The 26377-nt window shown below is 32.1% G+C and overlaps 6 protein-coding genes and 1 long non-coding RNA gene across 11 annotated transcripts in view; 3 read left to right on the forward strand and 4 right to left on the reverse strand.

Moving 5' to 3' along the window:
• stai (stathmin) overlaps positions 1-8372 on the forward strand; it is a 174413-nt gene extending 166041 nt beyond the window's left edge. For 4 of the 5 annotated variants that reach the window (XM_070107157.1, XM_036359857.2, XM_036359848.2 and 1 more), the window contains 5 exons: positions 3924-4093; positions 4174-4359; positions 4422-4568; positions 5382-5525; positions 7370-8372. In XM_070107157.1, coding sequence (XP_069963258.1) covers positions 3924-4093; positions 4174-4359; positions 4422-4568; positions 5382-5525; positions 7370-7462 — 740 coding nt within the window. In that variant the 3' untranslated portion in view covers positions 7463-8372. The remainder of the gene's footprint in view (positions 1-3923; positions 4094-4173; positions 4360-4421; positions 4569-5381; positions 5526-7369) is intronic. The other variant, XM_036359861.2, reaches the window with a different exon arrangement.
• On the reverse strand, positions 7861-10740 carry LOC118680387 (uncharacterized). The gene is made up of 2 exons (XR_011395537.1): positions 10529-10740; positions 7861-10421 (listed from the first exon to the last, which is right to left on the reverse strand). It is a non-coding gene; the product is annotated as an uncharacterized lncRNA (long non-coding RNA).
• A 58-nt stretch (positions 10741-10798) lies between these two features.
• Positions 10799-11728, forward strand: LOC106616194 (protein-lysine N-methyltransferase CG9154). The gene is made up of 3 exons (XM_014232749.3): positions 10799-11046; positions 11104-11269; positions 11328-11728. Exons 1-3 carry the CDS (start codon positions 10903-10905, stop codon positions 11684-11686), a joined length of 669 nt encoding a protein of 222 aa, XP_014088224.1. The 5' UTR covers positions 10799-10902; the 3' UTR covers positions 11687-11728.
• On the reverse strand, positions 11723-12640 carry Pfdn1 (prefoldin 1). The gene is made up of 3 exons (XM_014232762.3): positions 12473-12640; positions 12246-12388; positions 11723-12080 (listed from the first exon to the last, which is right to left on the reverse strand). The coding sequence occupies exons 1-3, from the start codon at positions 12500-12502 to the stop codon at positions 11873-11875; spliced, it is 381 nt and encodes a 126-aa protein (XP_014088237.1). The 5' UTR covers positions 12503-12640; the 3' UTR covers positions 11723-11872.
• Positions 12641-12740: 100 nt separating this feature from the next.
• LOC106616184 (acetyl-CoA acetyltransferase, mitochondrial) lies at positions 12741-14709 on the reverse strand. The gene is made up of 3 exons (XM_014232738.3): positions 14489-14709; positions 13260-14425; positions 12741-13196 (listed from the first exon to the last, which is right to left on the reverse strand). The coding sequence occupies exons 1-3, from the start codon at positions 14513-14515 to the stop codon at positions 12890-12892; spliced, it is 1500 nt and encodes a 499-aa protein (XP_014088213.1). The 5' UTR covers positions 14516-14709; the 3' UTR covers positions 12741-12889.
• Positions 14710-15421: 712 nt separating this feature from the next.
• Positions 15422-18189, forward strand: LOC106615215 (uncharacterized). Its single transcript, XM_014231345.3, has 3 exons — positions 15422-16220; positions 16285-16982; positions 17977-18189. Exons 1-3 carry the CDS (start codon positions 15713-15715, stop codon positions 18049-18051), a joined length of 1281 nt encoding a protein of 426 aa, XP_014086820.1. The 5' UTR covers positions 15422-15712; the 3' UTR covers positions 18052-18189.
• A 575-nt stretch (positions 18190-18764) lies between these two features.
• Positions 18765-25266, reverse strand: LOC106615039 (insulin-like peptide receptor). Its single transcript, XM_014231068.3, has 8 exons — positions 24260-25266; positions 22751-22831; positions 22526-22692; positions 21868-21990; positions 21537-21663; positions 21253-21470; positions 20878-21187; positions 18765-20425 (listed from the first exon to the last, which is right to left on the reverse strand). Exons 1-8 carry the CDS (start codon positions 24842-24844, stop codon positions 19001-19003), a joined length of 3036 nt encoding a protein of 1011 aa, XP_014086543.1. The 5' UTR covers positions 24845-25266; the 3' UTR covers positions 18765-19000.
• Between the last annotated feature and the right edge of the window lie 1111 nt (positions 25267-26377).

A 26377-nucleotide genomic window follows, 5' to 3' on the forward strand; every position in this document is an offset into this window, starting at 1 on the left:
TTCTGCATATGTGTACGTGAACTAACCTCTTAATCTTTAAGATATCCGCTATAAAGCTACTCGTTTATCGGAACCGCCGATATCAAACCACTATAGCATAAAGCTGTCATACAAACCGAGCGATCAAAATCAAGTTCTTGTATGAAAAACTTTTTTACTAGACAACATATCTTCACGAAATTCGGCATGGATTATTGTCCCCGGCAATCTGCAAACATTCAGATCGTCCACTATAGGTCCGATGATCAATTGGATAATTAAGTTAGGTTTTTAGGTTCAATTAAAAATCTCAAAATCACTCGGTTTGAGTTATAGTATATTTAGACTTGGTTAAAATTAAATTAAATGGTAAATTTCGGTTATTAAAAAAATTTATTTTTTCACTCTACATAACCTCAAAGATTTTTAAACTTTTCTCAGCGCAAAACCCACATGATAGTATAGTACATAGTATATTAGTATTAAATTCTGAAATTCACTCGTGATGCCACTTTATGCACAACCGTACATGGCCAAGGTTAAAATTGCATACGCCTTTCTCTTATTTAAAATCTTTTTTCTACATCCCCTTTGGAAATTGTCGGAGTTGTAAAGCATTTTTACACGCTCGACTAACCTCATAACACCACAAAGGCCATCTTTTGTGTGTGCTTTTGTTTTAAGCCGCAAAAGAATACACATGGGCGTTTATACAATACATACAAGTCATGCTGCCCTGTAGGAAAGTCGACCATTTTTGGAAGCTGAATGAAATTGCAAACTTGACAGATAAGTAAATATTCACTTCCTATAGGTATTGAGGAATGACCAGACGCGTCATACCCAAAAACTATAATTGAAAAGAGAGTGGTTTATAAAGTGTTAAATTTATAAATTTTATTACCTAGTTGAGCTCTAATCATTATAGAAATTTTAAAATAAAACGACCAAAAATCTTCAATATTAGCGATCAAAATAAGAATTGGTAAAGTATAGTTTACCTCCTCAAATTTTCTCTATTGGCCTATTGGATATAATTATATATAACCTTTCCACATATCTTTGTGAAGAATAGACGCGTCTGTTATGGTGAAATAATTTGAATGCTAGTGCAATGATGACTGGTATTTTCACCCACGAAATGAAATACCTTTGGTGGTTAGTTTTATAAGAATGTGCAGGATTTCACAAGTGTGTATGTGTCTATATACATATATAATACATTGTATGGCTATATTTTTTAACGTTTAAAAAAATACACTATTTTCACTAGTTTTGAAGCGGAAAATTTCCACCTTCTTTTGATGACTGAGAATGTCACAAAAGCTTGCATTTCTATATAGAATTATTTACATATTTTTTATTTATGGGTTCGTAAGAATATTTATGATTTTATTATTTCGGAGAAATTCTTCCGAGTTAAAAAATTATATTGATTTGCAAGTTGGCAAAACGCGACCTCTGAAAAAGTGTCTGGCGGTAAGGAAGATTTTTTTGTTCTAAAATCCAAAAAACCCCAAAAAATTTTTTACTTTAGATTATTACAGCTGTCAAACTTTTTACCAACCCGGCGAATCAGCAGAAATTGATATTAAAGGCCTCAATAAATTTGTGGCAAACTCTGGGTGTTTTGTCGATATGCTATACTCTTTTTGACATATACCTAAGAGTTCTGGATATCACAACGGACAAGCACCTCCAGGTGTTCGATTATTCTTGGCACGGAAGTAATAAAAAAGACAAATTTGAAGAAAATCCCGAAAAAACGAAAAAGTCGGAAGAGAAGTTTAAGAAAGTATAGTAGTAAGTCCCGGTTGGTTACAGGTAATGCTCAAAGCACTAGTCAAAATTGTTATTTTTGAAAAAATGGCCGCTCTGCAAAAAATAGTCGTTTTTTATGAAAAAATTTACACTTCAGAGTGACTTAAAAAAATTAAAAAAATCGTTTTCTTTCGATCATTACTATACAAAAATATCTAAGAAAGTCGTATAAAAATTACAAATTGATGGGCCCAGGATGAAAATTGCCGCAACGATTCTGAAACAGTGTTTCGAGAAAAATTAATCTAAAGTTTTCGAAGCCGATCACACTAAGTTAAATTTTTTTAAAAATACTCTCTTATATCTCCAAAACTCTTTGACGCGTCAACTTCAAATTTTCGGAGAATACTTTTTAATTAGAGCTACTTGACTAATCGACTTACCAAATGAACTGGATAGCGCATTGTTCGAATTATAATATTCCGTTTGCACTATCCGGATAATCGTAAGTTGTCGACTATTCGATTAACCGCTCATTTTCGACTATTCGGTTAACCGTTCGTTGTCGACTATTCGAATAATAAAAGTTTATTCAAAACAAAAAAATTAAAAAATAAAAACAAAAATAAATAAAATTAAAAAAAGTAAATAAATAAATTAAAAAATCAAAGACTGCTTGGATTTAAGACAATTTTCAGTTATTTTAATACTCGCAGCAGAGCAACTACTATTTGAATAATCGGTTCTCGGGGTTTTAGAATAATTTTAAGAGCCCTATTTTAAATATTCATATGTCTATTCGATAAATAAGCAAAAACAAAACGATTTTTTGAAATTCACAAGTGGATAAACGCCTCTTAATAGGCCTTACCCGGATATAAATATGGGTCTGTTGAGGTTATGTAGATAGGTTAACGAACAGTCGTAAGTAGAAAGAGTTTCGTAATTCTTTCTATGCAGGCTAACAGTACTTTGAAGGCTTTTAGAATTCTAAGCTAATCGAAAAATGGTACAAAATGAGAACCTTACTAGGTCTAGATATTGCAAAATGTTTCAAATTGTTAGAAAACAAAAATAATAACTTTTTCTAACAGTGTAAACTTTTTTTGATCTTGTAGTTCTTATGTAATTAACTATTTTTCAACTGTTATTTACACATTTGCAATAAAATTATTATGAATTTTATTTCAAATAAATACCAAACTAAGTACTGCAAAAACTTGACTTCCGCTAAGTTTTTTTTTTTTTACCAACTTTTTAAGTGGTACAGCAGCCACAATATTTCCCAAATATTACCGAAATATTAAATGTCTTATAAATCATATGCCGCACATGCGTACCTATCCCAGAATAATAATGACTTTATATGCAATATCAACTAAAAGCAAATGCACGAAAAGTGCAAGCAAAAAAGGACGATATTTTAACGGTTTCACACCTGCTATGCCATTTTAATATTGCATGCATTTTAAGTGTTGCAATCCATTTTACTCGTGCATACATACATATGTATAAGCGAATGTATGTGTGCGTGGAAAGGAAATATTTTTATCATCACGCCGCCATTATGGTGAACTAAAATGAGTAAACTTTTATGACGCTGGGAAAAACGAAATGCATACATATGCATATGTATGTACAGACATACTAGTAAAAATACAAATGGTACGCAAGTTTATAGCAAAAACTACGAATTTGAAAAAATAACTGGCTTACTTTACTTACATACATAAATATGTGCGTATATTTATTTGTAACATAAAAATAATTTCCAACACATTTATTTTCATAATTGCTCCGACGGATATCGAAAAAAATCATATCGCATAAAAAGTTACTCTCAATATGAATATGTAGCGGAGTCAGGTTACATATGTTTATAGGGATATACATTAATAAATATATGTTTGTTTTTTTCTGCGTTGTTATTTTTTCAAACACAAAAACATGCCTATAAGTGAACATAAGTTTATTTAAATTTACGCAAATATTTTACTTTTTTAGGTTATATTAAAACGACAAGACTGATTTACAACTTTTGTAAAATATGGTACAAAACCCTAAAATTACGAATATGTAATAAATTAGCAATAAAAATTGCTCGAATCACTAAAAAAAATGTTGAAGACCAAACTTTACAAACTAAAGAATTCATCATGTTTTTTGTTTTGTCTTCATTGCAGCCACTGAAATTCGCTGCCAGGAGAAATCGCGTGGCGGTCTTAGCTATGAAGTGATCCTGGCCGAACCAGCACCCAATGTGGTAGTGCCCAAGCGTCCAGTGACACCTGGCAAAAATGTGTCAGCCGAGGAGATCGAGCAAAAGCTAAAAGCTGCCGAAGAGCGACGCATTGTAAGTAACCAACAGTAACACTAATTTAACAAATTTCGAAAATTTTCTTAACAATTACTTAACACACACTTCTTTAACAGTCTTTGGAGCAAAAGAAAATGGCCGATTTATCCTACAAATTGTCGAAAATCGAGGAAGCCACACGTAAAAAGGATGAAATCACCAATGAGTTCATCAATCAGACCAAGGAGAAGTTGGAAACTAAAATCGAACAGCATGTTGAGAAGCGCGAAGCCATTATTAGCGACATGAAGGAGAAGTTGAAGGTGAGCGTGGTAAAAAAAAAAAATATTTTTTAATTTTATTAAATGTGCCATTGCCTCTACAGATTCACTCACAAGAAATTGAGAAGACACGCGAACAATTGGAACAGCAGAAATCTATTGAAAAAGTGGCTATTGAGGAAAAATTGAAGACAGCTCAGACTTTGCGAGATGAGAATATTAAAAAGATGCTGGAGCGTCTTAAGGAGCATGTAAGCGCTTTTTATAATTGAAAAATTGCAGCTATTATTAGTTTGAAACTTTTTCAACTCACAATTACTTTTCGCACTCACAATCACTCATCACCTCCAACAAAAAGAAACCCACTCACCAAAGCATATACAATAATAGTTAAAAACAAAACTGGCGAAGCAATATTGTACATACATACATACATATGTAGATATGTGTTTTAAAAGCAAATGTACAGTTTTGTTTGAATTTTTTAAAAATAAATATATATAATATATATAACTATATTTAGCGGATTTTTAATCAATTACCAATTTAACCAACTGTAGCATTTTGTATTTTGCTCAATTTTTATAATTAATTTTGAGTTATTTTTGTATAAAATTAAACATACACTTGACTTGAATTGCACATTACACCGAATGCAACGCGGCATGCTGCGTCGAACTTATATGCGCGCCCTATATAAACAATCAAATAATTTTGAAGAAGCAAGCAGCCCCTGCATTTCACCAACATTTTTTTTGTTTAATGTATATTCGTTTGAATTAAGTATGTGTTTTTTTAACAAAAACTTTTTGTTTGTGTTACTAAAATCCAAACGCTCTAATTTGTAATTTGAAAATCCACCCTTTATCGCTCTCTCCCTCTTTTTCATTCTCACGCTCTCCTGCGTACTTTTCCCGCAAATGCTAACTATTTTCTTATGATTTAAAAAAAAAGTTTTTTTATAAAAAAAATTATCTAAAATAATATAAATTACAAACAAACATTAATATCATGTGTCCATGCATTTCTTTTTTACTGACTGCATTTGTATGTATTCATTATAGAACACTAACAAAAAAAATCAAATCGACCAATTGGAAACACAAAAACTCGAGGAGAAGACCCGCATTATTGAAAATAAATTGTACACCGCCGAACAAAATCGTGAAAAGGAGATACAAAAGAAAATTGAAAAAGTTCAAAAACTTGTAGGTGTCACTACTCTCTCATTAACTGCTATTTAACTCGTGTATACTCGTATCATCAACACTTATTCGCTTACAATTTATTCAAAAATGCTTAGTTTGTTTGCTTATGAATTTTATACTTATTTGTACAATAGTTCCAATTAAGCGTTTTCTGTACGATTTTTTCATTTATTTATTTAATAATTTTTATTAAATATGCATATTGACATTATATATATATTAATTTTAACTGTATATGGCATTTATAGAGTTGTTTTTTACAAACAAATTTTTTTATTATATCTTACTTATTTTATTATATTTTACTTATTTTTTCTTTAATTGTTTTTTAATTTTTTTTTGTTTTAATTCTTTTTTTAATGATTATTATTTTAAATTATTTTTGATTAGTTATCATTTTTAATTATGAATTTTTTTTTATAATAAAATTTTTATTTTTTATTTATTTTTTTTTATAGTTAAATTTTTTATATAATTGTTTTATACTTCTGTTTTATGTTTTTTTTTTGTAATTTTTTTTTTAATTTTTTTTATAATTTTTTTATACTTCTGTTTTATGTGTTTTTTTTTAATTTTTTTTTTATAGTTTTTTTTAAGACATTTAATTTTTATACTTCGTTTGAAAATTTGCTTTTAACGTATGGCTTATAATGTATTCAGCAGCGATTTTAAAAGCTCTCATTTATTTTTAGTAATTTAAGTGAACGAAAATTTTAAAATATTTAGTAAACATTATTTAGTATAAATTAGCTAAAGTTCCGAATTCATTAGCGACTACCGTGAATATTTTAAATATATAAATATGTGTTTGTAGATAGCTATATATGTATATAAAAAATATAGAAGACCCTTTCATATATTTATTATTAGTTATTTTCGATTAACGGTTGGAATATACATACATACATACATACTTATATTCATCGTACACGACTACGTAATTTTCATTTTCATTTATTTACATATAGTAGATATTTCGAAAGTTGCTAATTTTTTAAGTTGTGGGATTAATTTAATTAAAACTCGTTTTAGAGAAGTTAATATACATACATACATACATATATGTGTAATGGCTTGATTTATACTTTATTTGATGAGAACAATTTTTTTTTGTTTTGGTATTTGGGATTAGAAATTTTAAAATTATTTTTAATTAATATTTTCAAAAATTATGTTTTTAGTGCAACATTTGCAACAAATCCTATTATTCTAAAATTTTAAAAAATCTCTTACAACGAATTTAAATTTTTATAAGTATGTTAATAAATTTAAAATTGGTATTAATTTTATTTATAACGACAACAATTAAATAATTTGCTTTACAAATATATATGTATGTATGTATGTACGTATATGGTACAAATATCACACAAGCATAAATTTCATTTTTATTTATTTAAAAAAATTTAAGAACCAAACATCTATAATCAATAGTATTTAATCTTATTTTTTTTTTGCTATTTTCTTTATTTTATCATTTTTTTTATTGCATTATTTTAGTTTTATTATTGTATTATTTTATAATTTTTTATATTTTTTATATTATTTTTTTATTATCAATAAAAAAATTTTTTTTGTTTCGTTAATTGTAATAATATTAATATTTTTTTATGATTTTTTTTTTTTTGGTTTATTAAATCTTATTTCCTTCAATATTAATTTTTTATACAATTTTCTAGTTATTTATTTTAATTAATTATATTTCCTTAATTTTTCGTAGTCCATGCGATGCTTTCAAACGTTGAATTTTAAATTAACAAAATATTTACTTTAAACAACAAATATATACCAGAAAAATATCAGTTAATTGTTACATTTTTATAACTTCTTCTTTGCCTCTCTAGGAGCGTCGCGCTGAATTGGTGCGTCAGAATAAGGCGGCAACACAGCAACCGATTTGTGATGACACCAACACAGCTATTGCCTCATCTGGTTAGAGCGCAAACAACAAAAAGAAGAACAACAACAATAATATTTATAAAAAACAAAAAACGGCACACATACATAGAATACAAGAAAAAACAACCAGTTTAAGAGCAAAAGAAAATCGCAATAACAACAATTACACTGAAGATTGATGGTAGCAGGGATGGAGGAGGAGTTTTGCGGAGAGAAAAAAACATAATGCAACAGGATGAGCTTTGAGCGCATGGCAGTGAAACGGTAGAAAACTGAGCAGCATTCAAAACTCTGGCGCAGCTTAAGAACACTTATGTAATATTGCAAAAAAACACTAACAACTTAGCATAGAAAATGCGACTACAATTTCGAGACGAAATCAGCCGTTGCACAACTTAAATGATATTTAAAAATATATATAAAAAAAAGAAACGAGTATAACTGCAGCAGTAATAAATGAAAAAAAAAATTAAACATACAAATTATTTAAATGAAGCGTTTTCACAACACTCTTGCGTATAGAAAGAAAAACAATAAAAACTACATACCTATGTAATAATTAAAGATGATATGCCGAAGAAAAACAACTGCAAAAATCCATAATTCAACACTCGTAAAAAGCAAATCCTGCAGAAAAAATAACAACACACTTTATAAATTATAATTATTATTGATAATATGTAAAATGAATGAGCTGCAGCAAAACATACATAGAAACACACTTTACTATTCGAAGCAAAATGAAGCGAAAGCATAAACATTAAACGCATTAAAATATATATTCTCATTATTATTATTATTATTATTAATTAAAATTATATTTTTATTATTATTATTATTACTATTACAATTAATTAAGTGATTTATTGATTGATTAATGAATTTCGATTGATTCACAATTTATAACTATATTTCTTATTACTAATAAAGAAAATGATGCAAAATGAATGATAGAAATGATTTGTAAGCAAACACACAAACACACACAAATAGCGCAAGCGCTCTTTTTCAGATATTCAACAAATACTCTCTCTACTTAAAATAAATATAATCGCAAGAAAAGCAACAACAGCTAATATGAAAAGAAATAAAACCAAAAAAGAAAAAAACCACAAAAAAGAATATAAAAACAAGAAAATTCGAAATTTATTGAAGGAGGAGAAAATACATTAAACGATGTTATAGCCGTTCGAAATGGGGGCGATATAGGGGATTTTTTGTAACTAAATAGATATCGAAGTGGAAAATATAAAACTAAATACATACATATATGTAATTGGGGTTTAAATGATTTTCAACGACTTGCATATTGAATATGGGTTTGCTGCAAAATTCATTTGTCATATTTCTGTCTGTGTGTAATGCCATGTATTATATTTATATATTATTCCGCAGGAAGTATAAGCACATATAGTATTTGTAAAAAACAAAAACAAAAAAAAAACGTAAATTCTCAAATGTTTGTCGAGTAATGCGTTGTATGTATGAACGGTACAGAAAGGTGTGATTAGAAACTTTTGAATTATCATTTTCTAGCTCTTTTCCATAACATAATTTGCATTTTTTTACTAATAATTAATATATATTTGTTTAATGTACACTTTAAGAAAAAAGAAAAGCAAACTTGAAAATCTGAAAACACCTTATTGATTCACAATAGAAAGTTTCGCATTAAAGTAAAAAATTAAAAATAAATATTAAACGCATATAATTTATTTAATATAAATTAGGGTTTCTTTCTATGTGAAATTTTTCAAATAATATACATACATAGATGTAATAACATTTTTTGTTTCGTTTATTTTCGTGCTTTGCACCATTTAAGAAACTTTACGTAATTATATATTGTATGGACTAATAAATATTGAAATTAAATAGCGCTTCATGAAGAAAATATAACTCATTGCTTGGTAGTCAACACTTTGCAAATATTTACATTTTTGAATCACTTTAATTTCTTGTTTACAAAAATTAACAAAATTATTATGCATAAATTTAAGTTTCTATTTTTTTTTTTTAATTAATACCTTGCAAACAAAACAAAATATACATTTTGTATGTGTTCTTTTCTAAATAAATAAAAATACAATAAGATCAAATTAACAAAAAAATATTACATTTAAAACCCCAAACCAATATAACCTGCTTGTATTAAAAAAAACATTAAACATTGTGAAAAGCGAAAAAAAATTAATAAAATTATAAAAAAAATACTAAAAATAAATGTGTTTTATTTAAAAACAAAGAAAGAGACCAAATTTCCCACAACTATAAAGATCAGTGTTTAGTGAAAAATATTAGCTATAAAAAACTGAGAAGTGCTTGAATAACATATTCAAAAGTACTAAACTGTGTCAAAGATATTATTAGTTATCATGATTTCCTTGCAAAGTAGTTAGATGTACGATCAGAAAACCAAAGTGTGCTTTTGTTAGCATAAAAATTTCTTGCTTCGGCGTATTTCCAATACATGTACGTATGTACATGTGGAAATTTTGCATTGAATAGTTGCCACAAAATACTTAAAGAGTATTGGAGAATGTTGAAGAGAAGTCTGAACTTGGTGACAAATGCCTCAAAAACAAATATCGACTACGTGGTATACTAATTAAATAATCCGGCTTAATATTTAGTCAAATTTTGACACAAACACATATTTGCCCTAGAAATCGAACAATAGTGACAAAAATTGGACTGTCATGCTATCATTCCCTAACAATTGAGGAATGATTTTTAAACTACATAAGTCTGATAAAACTTTGGACAATTTTGGAAAAAATCGGATCGCGCTATATCTTCACCGTTTTAAATTTAGCAGCTATAAATACAAATAATAGTAACAATAGGAAATCACTTACCAAATACGGATTTTTAAGTTCACATTTCAATTGTCACTGTAGTAACACAATTAATAACTAAACTTACATTTTGTCTTCCGCTTATTCTATTACAAATAACTTCACTTGAGCGAAAAACTAATATTGAGTGAGAACAATGCTGAAAAATAACATTAATAATAATTATAATTTGTACAAAATTTGTACACTAAATTTGTACATATCTTATACAAAATATATAATTTTATGAATGAACACTGGAAAAACCTGCAATGGGAAAACGTTCCGTTACAACGCCAAAAACAACTACTCGTATAGTGGTAGTCAATAAAAATCGGCAAAAAAACTACCTCATGGCTTAACTAAATTAAAAAATAAAATTAAAAGAGCACATAATTTTTAAAAACTTTGCAAAATTAAAAACTCACGAGTTGAAAATTATACCTTAATTTAATTAAAAAACGTATATCAAACTTTGTTAATTCTTCTTCTTATTTCGATTACAACCATTCACAATTAGCAAATTCCAATCAGAATCGAAACCAAAACAAACAAATTTGAGGTTACTGCATGCATTGAGCACACAAAATACGGATGAAGTAAAAGTGCAAACAAAAAGTTGTTGCTTGGTTAAATATAAAATGGACACCGATGAAATTACTCTTCCTGCGGATACACTAAAGATACTCAATGACTTTTTAGAAGAAAAAGCGAAAAGGGAACGTGAGGAGTTGGAGCGGATAGAGAACAAATCGAATGACAATATTATGTTTGAAGAAGATTGGGTTTGTTATTAAAACATCAAGAAGTATGTATTAAAAATTATACTCTAAATTTTACAGCAATTGAGTCAATTTTGGTATAGCGAAACAACCAAGCAAGCGCTAGGTAAATTGGTAAGCACGCTGTTAGCTGAACAAGAGAATTCGGTAAATGAAAACAATTATCGCATAGCTCTGCTGTCCTGCCCATCTCTCTATAGCACTGTCAAGCAAGTCCACAATAATGGTAAGTAAGAATTAAGATATTCTCGGGAGTTATATATGTACATACTAAACATTTTTAGTAAAAATCTTCGAGTTCGACAAACGCTTCTCAGCTTATGGCGACGACTTCGTATTTTATAACTTCAACAGTGCCGACGAAATTGGATATTTGCAAGAATATAGAGAATTGTTCGATCTTGTCATAGCCGATCCACCATTCCTGTCTGAAGAATGCATATCTAAGATGTCAAAAATTATAAGCACTTTACAAAAACCAGTTACAAAAGTAGTTTTTTGTTCCGGTGCCGTGGTAGAACCATGGCTGACCAAGTGCTTACAATTAAAGAAATGTAGCTTTGAGCCAACCCACGAACGTAATTTGGGCAATGAGTTTGTTTCCTATGCGAATTTTAATCTTGACAACTACTTAAATAAATAATTTGTTTAGTATAAATGTTACAATAAAAAATAATAATTTAAGTGTATATAAATGTAATTTATTTTTAAGCTTGTTCACATTAATAAATCTGGGAGATATTATCAGCGTTTATCTATTATGATAAATGAAGAAGCATACGTTTCTAACAAGTTCAATAAATTATACCAACTTAATTTAAAAGCTTTATTACTTTGACGACGCATCCGCTTCTTTACGTTGTTGGACTAATTCACGTAAACCATCCTCTTGATCTTTCAATGATTTCACTAAGAATTCCTTTTTCTTATTGAGTAGTTCAATAGCCTTATCACATTTTTCCTGTTTAGCTTTCAGATCGCCACGCATATTTTCTACATCGGTTAGAACAAACATACGTCCCACGGAAAGGTATACTCTAAAAAAAAATGTAAATCAATTTAGTAAATGACAAAGAATATATGCACAATTTATTAAAGGTTAATGTAATGCGATGATAGTATTGTGCTTCTACATTTAGTGATATGAAACAATATATTCCTGGGGCTCGTTCTATGGAAATAGTTGAGTTTCTCCTACTCACTTTGTGTCATCCTTAAGATCGCTAGTGCCCTTTTCGGTCAGTTCGTACTTTTGTTTCCCATTTTTAACCATACTGCATTTCATATCAATCATATTCATCTTTTTGGTTGTTTCGATTTTATTAATTTGCATTTCGGTAAATGCCTATAATAAAAATAAATTCATTTTGTGAATCACGTTTATAAGCGGCGCATACTAAATGCTCTAAGTGTGTCCCTTAATACGCACCTTTTTCAATTCCATATCCATTTGAGCCATTTTTGATTCGTTGTTTATTTTCACTAATTACTGTAATTATTTTAATTTATTAAACACTGTAACTTTATTAAAATAGTAACACCTGCAAATTTTTATTCCTTTCATATACTTAAATTATCGCAGGAGTTCTTCTTGTCTTTGAGAACATTCACAATAATGATTGAATTCAGAAATGACTTACTGTGAGCAGTCTAAACAGAGAAAGAGATGTTATATCTTCAAAAATGCAGTTACAATATTAATTTGAATTCCGGTGGATTTATTTCTTCCGTATTATTTCTTTTACAATCAATTGTTATTATTAACTTATTTTTCTTTTTGAAGTTTCATTAAATCCGTGAAATTTGATTTACACACATTAAAAAATTTAGTTTAAAAATACTTTAATTATGCAGTATTTGTTCCGTTCGTATTTTTCATTCGCAACTCTTCCATTTTTCTGCCTAAAAGATTCACATTTAATTTATGCATACAAAGGAACTGTCCATTGAAGAAAAGCACCGGAATATCATTACGATATAGTCGTAAAAATCGTACGTTCTCCCTTTGTGTGATGTCTACTTTCTCTATCGTATATTGTCCGTCAAAATATACTTCCAACTCATTTAATAGTTCATCACACAATGCACAGTTATCCCTAGTATACAATGTTAAATGAGGAATCTTATTTGTAACCCCCTCGTCATTATACGAACTAAATGTCAAAAGAAAATACAAATTAATTCATATTTATGTATTCTTTCATTGTTTTACTCACATTTTCTCAATTAATAGAGCGAATGCATTTCCTGTTTCATTTGTTATCGCTGCACAGCCTATTTGACCGGCATTTAATGCATGTGCCAGGTGTGTTACTAAACGAGCGCCCGACATTGCTATAGGATTACCAAAAGACACAGCTCCGCCATGCGCATTAACTTTTTCGGGATTTAACTCTAATTCTTTAGTTACGGTCAGTGGCACCGCTAAAATTGAGTCGTCCAGCTCCCATAGCGAAACATCATTTATCGTATAATTGGTATAATGTAATAACCGCTTAATAGCCAGAGTGGGCGCCGTTAAAACGTCGGATTCGTCCGTTTTTGACTCATTATATGCAATTATTCGAGCTAACGGCTTAATATTCCATTGCAAAGCCCGTTCGTTTGTAGTTAACACCAAGGCTGATGCACCATCACCCATAATTGGAGAAATGCGTTCATTATAGTTTGTCAACTCATCCATAATACTTGGCAGGGGACGCTCTTCATCTTCAGTCACCATGACAGGTATTCTAGAGTTCTTCATTATACGTAATGGCACCAATTCTAAATCAAATAATCCAGCTCTGGATGCTTTACGCATACGCATGTATGATTCCTTTGCATAGTTAATGAAATCTTCTCTTGTAACTCCTGGAGTTTTAGGAAATTTATTCTTAATATGCTCCGGTAAACCATCTGAAACTAAACCATCTTGCATAGTTAAATCTCCATGGTGAAGATAGGTCCTTGGCATATAATAAGGTACATTAGATAAACTCTCCATTCCACCAGCTATGGCGGCATCTGCTAATCTTAATTTAACAGCTTGAGCGGCAAACATAATAGTTTTCATACCCGTTACACTGGAGGCGCTTACTGTTGTGCAACAAACACGTTTTGATAAACCGGCTAAGAGGGTAGCTTGACGTGCTGGCGCCTGCCCAACTCCTGCCGCTAAGACATTGCCAAAATAGACTTGCTGCACCGATTCCGGAGGTACTCCTGCGTGTTTAAGCGCTGCATCTATAGCCACAGCACCTAACTTAGCCACTGGCAAAGCGGTATAGTTACCATTAAAGCCGGTTATGGGCGTACGTACGGCAGAAGCAATTACCACATCGTTTAGATCTTTGCGTCCGTAATCGGTTAGGCATCTTACCGAAGAGATGCGAGTTAAATGCTACAAATTCAATCAAAATTTAATTTAAGTAAATTATTTCCAAAAATGAATTCCTCTAGTTACCACTAATTTTTGACACAATCTGTGCATTTTATCTGCGCACGCTCTTCTTCTTCTCAACCGGTAAAGTTGACTACTTAATTTTTCAATCAGCTGCGTTCTTTTTGTAAAAGATTTTGCGGAAGTCTTAAACAATTTTCATGTTCCAGGAAATAGATTTGAATTTTACAGAAATTATATTTGACAAAGCTACACAAAATTGATTGTTTGCTTTTTGAAACTCCGAAAGTTATTTAAATAATTAAAGTGTTGAGTTTATGTTATTTATAGAAAATTGGAATTTTGAAAAGGTTAACCTCAACCTAAGCATTTTCTATTTTGACAAGTAGCTACTGCGGAACGTATTAAAAGCTCTTAAATATATAATAATGATTGAACGTTAAATAATGTAGTCCGTGTATCCAACGTCAATTTAAAAGGTTTTGTTTTAGTGAGTGATAAAACACAACAAATATTAATGTATTAAAATACAGTAAAATTAACTTTCATATGTTTCTAAAAAAGAGCCGATAAAGAAGATAAAAGAAAAGTAATGTAAACGTGAAAACAGTAAGAGACATTTCGCAGATAAATAATTTAAGAAAGAATATCTAAAAAGGAAAATTATTGCACTTGCTTCATTGTATGAGGTGCAGCTGCATTCGTAACGCCTCAGACAAATCGGAGAAAAATAAAACGTAAAAACATGTAATTAAATTTATGAAATGTGGGTTCTAAGTTGAAACTTCCATTGCGGAATCGACAAAAACCAACCCCGTCACATATATATATGTATATTATACATAAGTACAATGCATACATACAGAAATATATATGTATTTACTATTATTTTTATAAAATTACTAAAGAATGTAATTTCTTTACATCACTATATAATAATTTACATATCAACCCGGTGCACGTATGTACATACATGCATATGCCGCATAATTTCATGACATAGACAGTTTCATTTAAATCAACTTGATGAACACAAAATTATTTGTGAAAACAATAAAAAAATATTTTCGAAAATTCGTTAATTGTGTGTGCTTTGAATTCTAAAAATATTTGCTAATTCGGCTTAATTAAAATAAATTTTACTGAAAACGTTTGAAAAACTCTTCGGGAGTAACATTTTGATAATAAATTTAAGCTACGCAAATCGTTACAACGTTTGTGTACAATATTTTTGAAATTTTCAATCTGAATTTTTTCTGCTCCTCACCTCGCAACTCAATCGACCCGATGGCGTATATCAAAGTGAAGCATTCGAATTTACTGCGTCTGGACGATGATGCCATTTTGAGTGTTTGGAATAAACTGGAACCAATTGATCGCGTACAATTAGCTAGCGCCTGTAAGCGTTTTCGTAAAATATTCGAAGAACGCGATGCGGCACATTATACCACCTTCAGAATGGAGAGCCTTTGGCAGGTGTCTGTCAAAGATATTGAAAGCTATGCCAAACTGGTGGGACCGCTAATACAGGAGCTGCGCGCCTACACGCCATGTGTGGGTAATATCAGAGCAAAGAGATTCCTTAAGGGCATGACCGGTAATTGTCAGCTCTTGCGACGTGTGGTCTTCAAAGGTGTACGTGTGGCATTTCAATTGTTCGAGTTATTTGCAAATGCGAAATATCTGACGGAGTTATATTTACAAAATTGTCGACTCATCGATAAGGATGTGGATATGATAACGATGCTGTTTAATTTAATGATACTTGATTTGTCGAAAAATAACGATATTACCGGTGTGCACCCTACTGAAGCATTACTTTATGAAACTTAATAAAAAAATAAACTTCGTCATTCCAGGTCACGGTTTGTGCGCACTCACCAATCTGCGCGCGCTCTACTTGTCGAATTGTAAAAGTTTGAATCCCATCAATTTAGTGCATGTCTTCAAAAGTGCAAGACATCTTTGTATACTCGACATTCAGCAACCTTATACGAATACAAGCCTAGTGCCAGTCTTTCTCGAGCTAGGACGCTATTGTCGAAATTTGGATAAATTGCGTGTAACATTGCCGGAACATCGACGTTATGAATCGCTTGCGCGTCTACCCAAATTAACACAGATTTTCGCATATGGTTATGTGCGTCGTTTTCTCGTGGATTTGCGCAATCATCGCGCCCATCATATGCAGGTGATTTTTCTGGAGACCCTGCAGCAGGTGCCGTTAGACACCACATTTATGCTTACACAATTTCGTGAGTTGAGAAAATTAGCTTGCGATGGTGATTTCGATTTTACGCCAGGCTGTATTGATGGTTTTGAAAATCTTCGCAAACTTACGTGCATTAATCTTTACAAAACGGATGCGTTAACTCCAAAGGATGTGCTGACACTTTTGAAGAAATGCCCGAAATTGAAATTCGTGCAATTATTCTTTAAAGTATTCATTACGGAGGCGTTCATATTCGAGTTGATTGAGGTGCTGGAGAAACGGCCGGTGAAAGTGAATTTCGTAATGAATTTACAGAAGTCAAATATACGTCGAGGTATCACGAAGGTCAGTACTAAGAGGAGATAAAATCAAAAACAAGAAAAACGTTAACTTTGGCCCAAAACTGTCTAAAAAATCTTAACCTCAATTTTGATCGGTCAGTTTGTCAGGCAGCTATATGCTATAGTGGTTCAAATTGTTCGGAGATTGTACCGTTCAGTTTGTATGGCAGCTACATATGTATATGCTATAGTGGTTCGATATTGCCGGTTACGACAAATGAGCAGCTTCTTGTGGAGAAAAGAACGTGTGCAAAACCTCAGATCGCAAAAACTGAGGAACTAGTTCGCGGATATAGGCAGATGGGCATGGCTAAATTGACTCAGCTGGTCATTTATATATACCCTTTATAAGGTCTCCAGCGTTTCTTTCTGGGTGTTACATACATACTTAGTAGTTTTTTGAAAGCGTTTTCAGGGTATAACAAACATAATGATACTTGTTTTCTTGAGATATTTTGAATCTAAAATAACCATATAGAGACTGATAACCCTATGTACAGTAGGGTGGACGAAAAGATAATTTTTTTTTTTTGCTAAGCCTGGAGGTAAAATCTAGATTATCAAAAAAAAATTTTTTTAACACCTTTTTTTGGACAAAAAAAAATAATTTTAGGTTTAAACTCTTCACGTTTATATAAAATATACCGAATTTGATGGTTTTTGACTCAAAATTTATTTTAACGCTTAAAGAAGGCATGTGGTCATTTAAGAATTTTTTTTAAAACCCCAATAATGACCACAAAAAATTTTTTAAGTTGATAAATTTTAATTGGCCGGAAAGAGGACTCTCCACAGCTTCTAGAACACTTATCAAAATCTTTCTACGAAATCAAAATTTCAACTTGAAAATTTACTTTAAAACTGCGGTGTTAATTTCATGCCCAAAAATTTTCTTTTTTTTAAATCTACAGAGAAGCCAAAAAAAAATTTTCTTTTACGCTCCACCATAATTTACAGGTATGCTGTTTACTAAATTAATAATATTTGTGTTGTTTCAGGATCCACGTTACATCAATGCCAGGGACACTTTGAATATTATATTCAGTGCTCAATGCATCGATTGGGATAAATAAGTTTTATAAGTTGGATGATAAAAATTACATTTTTAATGATTTTTGTATTGTGTGGTAATACCTGTTAAGTATATATTGATTGTTTCTAAATGTGTAATGGTATAATGGAATAAATTTATGCGTTATTTATAAATAATATATTAGCAGTTCAAAGCCCAGCTTGAAAGTGAAGACAAATAACACAACAGCATTGAGGGTTTAGTACAATATTTCACGCTCTTTCAGAAAAAATATACTGTTGCTCTCTCCACTATGAAACAACAAAGTAACACATGAGCTTCATAAAAGGTCGCTGTATCCCGAAATGGTCCTGCTTTTTCGAGGAACGAGTATCGACTTTCTGATTTCTAAGTAAGTACCATAACGGAACCATTGCAGCGTATAAGCAATTATCACCGATTTCTTATCGAGTAAAACATAACTGTTAGGTATAATTCATAATACCTTTACAATTATTCGTCAGAAACGAACTAACTCAACTTAAGAGAATAAAGGAAGGCGGATAAGAAAAGCAATAACTTATATTCACTCAAACTCCTTTAGCTAAATTCAGATTTTTTTTAAAGAAAGAACAATTTACTTTTTTTCAATTGGCTATTAGCCTATTATTTTAAATATAAATATTTGTATGAACTTAGAACTTTATAAGTTAAAATTTGCATAAAAATATTTAAAAATAAAATTTTAAAGAACAATACTAAAAAAAATAAATAATATTAAATTAAAATAATACATGATATCACACTAACGGTAAAATAATTAACGCATCGTTGAAAAATATACATTGAACAAAGATACTGGTTTTTCTTCAAATATTTATAACACTTTGAAAAAAAACACTAACAAAAAAAAATAAATAAAAACAAGAATATGATACAACAATTATTTTCTTTAAATTTTTTTAAACCCCGTTATACATTTATTTCGCAAAGTATTCCATAAGCCAACACTACCCTGAATTTTCCAGACGTTCTTCTTCGGGTACATTGCGATATTCAACAAGTGATTGACCAGCATCACCACGACGCCGTAGCTCCCAGTTCCAAACGCGTGAGAGATGACGGCGTAATTCTTCGAACCGACGCCAACGCCACCAACCCCATTTGAAGCAACCCCACGCAATGAAGGAACAAACACCGAACAAAAAGCATGTCATAACTATCTTGCTAGCATAGCCCTTGGGGTGATCAGTAACAGCACCCATTTTAACGATAGCCGATTGAAACGGACAAATAGTGATCGGCATCCAAGGCGTGAGAAAGCCACCGGCCAGCGAGTAAACACGCACTGCTACCTCATTGAAGGGCGTATCCAATTGTGCGATTAATTGATAATTATTATATTCGTGTTGTGATCGTGTCACGCACTCAATGTGCGTTCGAAAGGTATCTGTATCTGGTTGATGTAGACGAAAATGCACCACATATGAGGTGATAACACCATTCGCATTCTGCGGTTCCGGGAAGTATACATGAAATTCATTTAGACCGCCAACACGACAAGCCATTAACGATTCCAAACTGTCGCCGCTAATGGAAAAGTTTGTACGTGTCCAGCGAAAAGCGTATGCACCACAACCTGCCTCATTGCAGGACTGCACCTGTAGCGTATATAGGCTAAAACGTTTGAGATGGGTAATAATTGTCGCATTACGCGACGTTGCATCCAAATTCAATTTAAGCCATGCTTTAAGTGGCGAAATCGTAACGGGTGGCAACTCGGCCAAGTCGATGTCAGGACGGCAATTTTCCAAGCTATCCAAATTACATTCGAACAGTTTGCGCATGTTATATACGAAACGATGGTCGTCTGCCTCTTCTTCCTTACGCCTACAACATGCATCCTCATCCTCGTCATTGCTGACAATTTCCTTGTCGTGATACATATAACTTGGTTGCGCGCAAAAATCACGTTGATCCAATAACAGTACATTATCGGTCAGGTTATATACCTCTAGTTTATAATAGCTTACCACATCGTCAGCCGAGTGTTCCAGTTGTACTGTGAGTGAAACGTCATTTTTTCGCGTGATATTGATTGTTGGCGGTGCCGGCAGGTCGACTTTCGTGGTAATATACAACAAATCACTTCGTGTATCGTGTATGTCGGCGAGTCCGAAGGTTATTACCAGACATGCATAGCGTGTCCTTGGTTTCAAATTGTTCGCGGTGTAGCTGTAGTGTGTCTCATTGCTTTCTAACTCCTTTGGAAAGGCGAGTATACGAGTCCATTGGATTCTTCTGCAGATATGTGTATCCAGCTCACTGTGCTCTACAAACTCCTCATTCACTCCTATCGGGCGATACATGATTTCCACTTCGCTAGATGTTTGCTCTTTGGGCCAGCTGAATTTCGCTGAGCGATGAGATAATACCTGTGAGGTGTTGAAAAAAAGATAGAGTTTATCAAGTAGTCAAATATGTTAATATGTAGATCTGAGCGGGTTTGTAAGAAGATGAACAAGTCAAACACTATAGATTAAACAAAAATTTGGATTCTAGTTTATATCGAACCAGCTATTGAAGCCTCCATAATCGAAAGGAAGACTACTACAATAATAAGAATTTTGAAAAAGTTCAATTTTCGTGACTAGCAGAGCACGAATCCACAATTTTCAAATTATATTTTTAGAAGCATCAGTAAGTAGTGATCTCGCTCGTTGTATCAGCTTAAAGTATTTCCAAATATTTTTCGGGAATGTTGCTGAGTTAATGACAGACATTGCTCGACTACATTCCGTTTACGTAGGCCCAATCTCCGTATAAACAAAAGATGTTCTTGGAAAGAGACTCATCGAAAAAAACACAATATGTTTAGCATATTCACCTCAATGTGCAAAGACAATTTCGCAGGATCACACAGCACCTCCTGATCGTTTATTTGTAATGCGTCTTTCAGAACATCGTGTCTCACTTTTCGCGCGAATTCACGCAATTTACGATTGCATAACTTCTTATTCATCTGTACATACATGCTGCCATGTATCACATCGAAATTTTTCTCCGGTTGCCATAAATCTCTCAAGTTCTCATTATCATATAAAACAAGTCCATACAAACCGGCTTCCAAAAGTTCCGGATTACCGGCGATCTTCTGTAAGCTTTTAAGGAATTTTAAACTCGTAAGTCCGTCGGAACTTAAAAATAAAACACCAGCAGTTTAAATACAACAATAATATATAGATACAAAGTAACGGCTTACCCGATGATTTTCAAATAGCCACCTATCTCACGTAAATTACCCAAACTGTTAGCTAAATCATCCTCGTTAATCGTATTACGTATGGATATGATTACGCTCGCGTTGAGGGACTTGCAGCCACGCAGTCGATCGGCATCGCCCAAATTAAATATGGTATAGATGTTATCGCGCATTTCCACATCGCATGGTATGCAATTAATTATGTCACGCCCATTGACCTGTGTAAGAAAGCGTGGTTCAAAAATTTTCGTCTTAAATTTTTATAAAATACAAAATACGCTTACATCAAATACCGAACCTTCCGGACACTGTGTCAAGCACTTATTGTCTTTGACAGTCATATTAGTCATATTAAAAAGTGTCAAGCACTCAGCCTTAGTATGACAGGTTTGATCAATTTCCATTAAATATCTGAAATATATTACAATTTATTGTATTGAAAGTAAAAATATTAGATCTACTAAATGCTTTAAGGTAAAGCCGAACATACAATATTTTTGGTCTCTTCCGTTGAAGACCAAGAGTTCGCACACATTTTGGCTTTATCGTTACATCAATGATTGCTCAGTCGGGTTTACAACTTTTAAATTCTCTCAACTATTTTTCTATACTCACTTATCCGGTGGACATTCCTTCACGCAGTTACCGTGATCCTCCCGATTTCTACACGTGTAGCAACCTTCATTTGAACTATTGTAGCAGCCGCCGAGACATTCGCTGTGACAGTGCTGAATACCTCTAAATAAATTGGAAGAAGGCAGTTAGAAAAAGGTAACAGAAAAATAAATAAATAATATTTAGTGTCTTCACTTTTTTATACCACGCGCCACTATGTTTTAAGCCTAAGGCAATAAAAGTATAAAGAGCGGAATATAGAGCTCACATATGTACATATATACATACTTGTATGTATATGAAAAAATTTAACAATCGATTTGTTATTAACTGTTGATTGATTCTGCGCGAAGAAATCAAGAATGTTGATGGTGTTTTTGGTCCTGAGCCACATACATACATACATATAAAAAAAATATATATGAGCAAAACAAATTGGAACCAAAGCTAGTGCTATATTTGGGCAGTCATTTGCAAGTTTGACCTTAAAACTTCATATGATTCTATTTGTACAATTTACAAATGCTAAGGCTGCATGCGCAGTTTGCTTCATCCTATCAGAATTAACCTCATTTGACATTGCCTGACAGTTCAAACTTTTCTAACCTGTTTTCAAAAAAATTGTATGTCAATAAATTATGACAATTACTTGACTTACTTTGCTGCATCAATTAGATTATCATTCTCAAAGCGCTGACAAACATTATTCGACCAACAATGTTCGGTAACACAGTTATGACAAACGGTTTTTATCGGGCAGTCATCTGGTGCCATGGGATAAACATGATTTTCACCCACCGACAATGTGATGCGATCAAAATCAATCTGAAAATTTATAATTAGTTTTCTGATAAAGAAATGAGACCATATAAATATACCATACCTTGTCTAAATTGCAGAGCTTCGGACAGTTGTTTATGTAAATGTGGCCACGCTGTATCGCTATTAATGAAGGGAATTCCAACTGAAATAATATACAATGAGAAACTTTAATTAATTAAAATTTTAAAGGCCGAAAATAATTTTACTCGAAGCATACATTTATACTAAAAATTAACAAAAATCGGACAGAATGTGTTAATTTAAAGTTCTCACAGTTGCTGAGTTGTTGCTCACTATCGATAGCATCAAGATGCCTTATTATCAGACTCGTCTGGGGCCTGGCCTTAGCGGAACTGCTGTTTACTGCAAAGCCGATAAGCTTGCAAGAGAGGGCGCCCTTGTCCCTAACACATTGGATTAGGAATGAGTTGGATCTCCATTGTTTTCATGCATTTTAGCGCTGGACCTCTGAACTTTTTCATGAGCTTAGCAGGCACTGGTAAACAACTAGCGCCTGTGTGACTGCAAGATCCTTCTAGCCTAGTGTGGAACGCAGACTATCCACTGAACCACTTGCGCTCAGTGAAGTTCATCTTGCCGCAGTCAAAGAAGTTCTACGGCTCATTGTCTAATGGGCGAACATGCGGTAATGCTGAAAATTTGGTCAGACACTAACTGTCAAGTTGTATGGAGGCTTTTTCTCCTCCATTCTCCAGCATTAGCAAGACTAGATAAGAGGTTGAAACATTTCAGTAGTCATATCTTCGGTGAACTTTGCGAAATAGCCGGAATTGACATTAGCCGCCTCAACGAATTTGTGGCAGATATATTTGGGTACCACAATGGATCGGTGTTCTCCGCTGAATTGGAAATTTCGGTTTGAAAACCAAATTGGCTTTAATTAATTTGCATTTCGTTGAGGAGTGGTAATTATTCTACAAAGTACCATTAGCAGTGCTGGAACCGAGTGAAATCTGTTTATAATTTTTTAGGGGCTCTAGGTTTATCTCATTGAATGTAGAGTTTATACTTTTCTTAGAGGACCCTCGGCTTATCTCATTGAAATATAGTTTACATATACCGATAAACTAGCGGCGATACTCTAGTGGCCCATACAGATGGTTCTACATAACCAGTTTGGGCCAGATTTTAATCTGAAAAAAAAACTGTGACTAAGTATTATTATTCAAAATAGTGAGAAAATCTTTTTTATTTTATCGCTAAATGATCGATTAAAATCAAGTCTTACTATGGAAAACTTTTTTTATTGGACAAGATATCTTCATAAAATTTAGCACAGATTATTGTCAAAGGTAACGCTAGCATCTATGCACAAATATTTCATATATATGTCTGCATACAAACTAACCGATCCAAATCTTCATTACAGATATTTTCTCCGTATTAAGTAAAATTCGACTCGAAAGTTGTTTATATCAGACGATGTAGCTAGAAAGAACTAGCAAAACGTTTTCCGTTTTAGCGGACTTTCATCTTGCACTATTTGACAATTCCAATATCAGTTATAGAATGAGCAAGTAGAATTTGAGAAGACAATATCTATACTTACCGCTTCCATATCGGGCATATTCGTAATGCCAAGAGCATAGTTCAGAAATAAACGGCGTCCACGTATCACAGCCAAATTGGGAAATAGATTTCGTATGCTGCGCAAGCCGCGCACATCGTGAAATATCAGAAAATCGGTGATTTCACGCAATAGAGGAAAAGTATAATTCTCATGATGACACGGCTGCTTTGTTTCATAATTCTCCGCCGGCACAAGGACAATCAACAGGAAACCACGTATAACGGTGCAGTTATGTAATTGCTCGTAACTCGCACAATCATTACGCACATCAATGCTCCGACACGCGCCCGGTTCGGTGCGCACCGGCTTAGGCGATATACGCGGATTTGTAGCGGCATTGACTGTGGGCAAACCACTTACGGTAAGCAGTAAGCCCATAGTGCAAAGGAACACAATTAATAGGAACTTGTGGTTGGCGCATTTCATCTGTGGAGCACAAATGCTGATTAGCGACTTATTGCTGTTGTTGTGGCAAACATTTTTATATTCGCATTGACAACAATGTCGGCGCGGCTTTGCTGTTGAGGAGGTAAGTTTTGCTGACAATGCTGACATAATTCTCATTCTCCGTACTGTTTTATGCGGCGTCTCAGCTGATTGCGGCGGTTTATGGAAGTTTAAGTTGAGTTGAATTGTTGAAAATATATTTTTTGTAGATTTTTATTCTTTTACAATATAATTTGATTTATAAATTTTTATATTTTATTATTATTTTTTTGTTATTATTAATTTTATGCTATTGTACATTAGCAAACAAAAATTGCTCACTACAACGATTGTTGTTCGGCAAGTCTACGAATTACTCACTTTATTCACAACAGTTTCGGCAAAGATATTAAGGGATAATATTTTTAACAAACTCTTTCACATTTCTCTTACAAAACAAAAATCACAGTTCACCGACATTTTTGATTTTTTATTTATTATAAATTATTTTTTTATATTTTTTTGTTACAAAAATGTTAAAATATTTTTATGTGTTTATCTATTATTTTATTACTATATGTTTTTTATTTTAATTTATAAATGTATATATTTTGTATACTAATAATATTTTATTTTTAATTTTTATTTTTAAACCAAAATTTTTTTTCACTACTTTATTTGTATTGTTGTTTTTTTATATTTCTTTTTATAAGAAATTTTTCTTACGCAACACTATATTGTCCACTTCTTTTTCAGTTTAATACAAAGTTATTTATTTTTCTCAACACAATTTTATTTATTATTTTAGTTTTTTGTTTTAATACGAAATTATTTGTTTCTCAATACTATTTCGTCCACGTGCTACTCACTACAATATCTTCACTTTTATTTTTTTATTTTTTTTTATTTATATTATCACTGTTTACCACCAACTGCAATCAGTTACCTGCTCACTCTATATATTCAGCATTTCGCGCGCTCGTAAGCATGTGCACGTGATCATTCGTTCGCGTGGGCTTCTCTGCTCTGCTGGGCACTGAAGATCCTGCTGCAAGATTCACTTGATTTTACGTTATTCGATTAAACTTTGTTGTTGGTTTTTATTTTTATTTTTTACATATGCGCTCGTTTTTGTTGTTATTTGTTTTTCTCACTTAGACAGTTACCTCGGTGTATTGTATATTTGTATGTACATATGTATGTAATGCACTTGACTTGTTCTCCCTCCTTATTATTGTCTTATATTGACTGCTGTCGCCGTTTGTCGTTTGTCGTGAAAATTCGCAGTTAAGGTGCCAACTTACGTTTAATTAACATTACAATTTATGACGCCACATCGATCTCGATAGTATACGAATTTATGTTCGTCGCGCACATTTTTAAGGACGTCCATACAAAAAGAGCCAATACACATAAGTGTTGTTGTTTGTGTTGAGCGTAAAGAAAATTTTTGTTTCGAATAATTGGTTGCGTTTAGTAAAGTAACAGGGGCGACAAGAAAAATACTTTAATGTAGACTGAACAAAATACAAATAAGAGAATACATGAGAAAAAATATAAATTAGCATCTGATCAAATTAGACCCGAATTGAACTGGAAAATTTAGTTTAATACAATGTTTTATTATCGCCTTCAAAATAAGCTTCTGAGCCAATACAAGCATGCCAATGT

Source organism: Bactrocera oleae, chromosome 3 (assembly GCF_042242935.1).
Source record: "Bactrocera oleae isolate idBacOlea1 chromosome 3, idBacOlea1, whole genome shotgun sequence".
NCBI classification, from domain to species: Eukaryota; Metazoa; Arthropoda; class Insecta; order Diptera; family Tephritidae; genus Bactrocera; species Bactrocera oleae.

Coding starts and splice junctions, on each gene's coding strand:
- LOC106616184 (XM_014232738.3), bottom strand. CDS start 14,515: ATGCACAGATTGTGTCAAAAATTAGTG. Junction 14,426..14,488: donor GATTGTGTCAAAAATTAGTG/GTAACTAGAGGA, acceptor TTGAATTTGTAG/CATTTAACTCGCATCTCTTC. Junction 13,197..13,259: donor GCTCTATTAATTGAGAAAAT/GTGAGTAAAACA, acceptor TTTGACATTTAG/TTCGTATAATGACGAGGGGG.
- Pfdn1 (XM_014232762.3), bottom strand. CDS start 12,502: ATGGCTCAAATGGATATGGAATTGAAAAAG. Junction 12,389..12,472: donor TGGATATGGAATTGAAAAAG/GTGCGTATTAAG, acceptor TTTTTATTATAG/GCATTTACCGAAATGCAAAT. Junction 12,081..12,245: donor GATCTTAAGGATGACACAAA/GTGAGTAGGAGA, acceptor ATTTTTTTTTAG/AGTATACCTTTCCGTGGGAC.
- LOC106616194 (XM_014232749.3), top strand. CDS start 10,903: ATGGACACCGATGAAATTACTCTTCCTGCGGATACACTAAAGATACTC. Junction 11,047..11,103: donor TTATGTTTGAAGAAGATTGG/GTTTGTTATTAA, acceptor TAAATTTTACAG/CAATTGAGTCAATTTTGGTA. Junction 11,270..11,327: donor CAAGCAAGTCCACAATAATG/GTAAGTAAGAAT, acceptor AAACATTTTTAG/TAAAAATCTTCGAGTTCGAC.
- LOC106615039 (XM_014231068.3), bottom strand. CDS start 24,844: ATGAGAATTATGTCAGCATTGTCAGCAAAACTTACCTCCTCAACAGCA. Junction 22,832..24,259: donor ATATGCCCGATATGGAAGCG/GTAAGTATAGAT, acceptor ATATTATTTCAG/TTGGAATTCCCTTCATTAAT. Junction 21,471..21,536: donor CGGAAGGTTCGGTATTTGAT/GTAAGCGTATTT, acceptor TTTCTTACACAG/GTCAATGGGCGTGACATAAT.
- LOC106615215 (XM_014231345.3), top strand. CDS start 15,713: ATGGCGTATATCAAAGTGAAGCATTCGAATTTACTGCGTCTGGACGAT. Junction 16,221..16,284: donor GAAAAATAACGATATTACCG/GTGTGCACCCTA, acceptor TCGTCATTCCAG/GTCACGGTTTGTGCGCACTC. Junction 16,983..17,976: donor TACGTCGAGGTATCACGAAG/GTCAGTACTAAG, acceptor GTGTTGTTTCAG/GATCCACGTTACATCAATGC.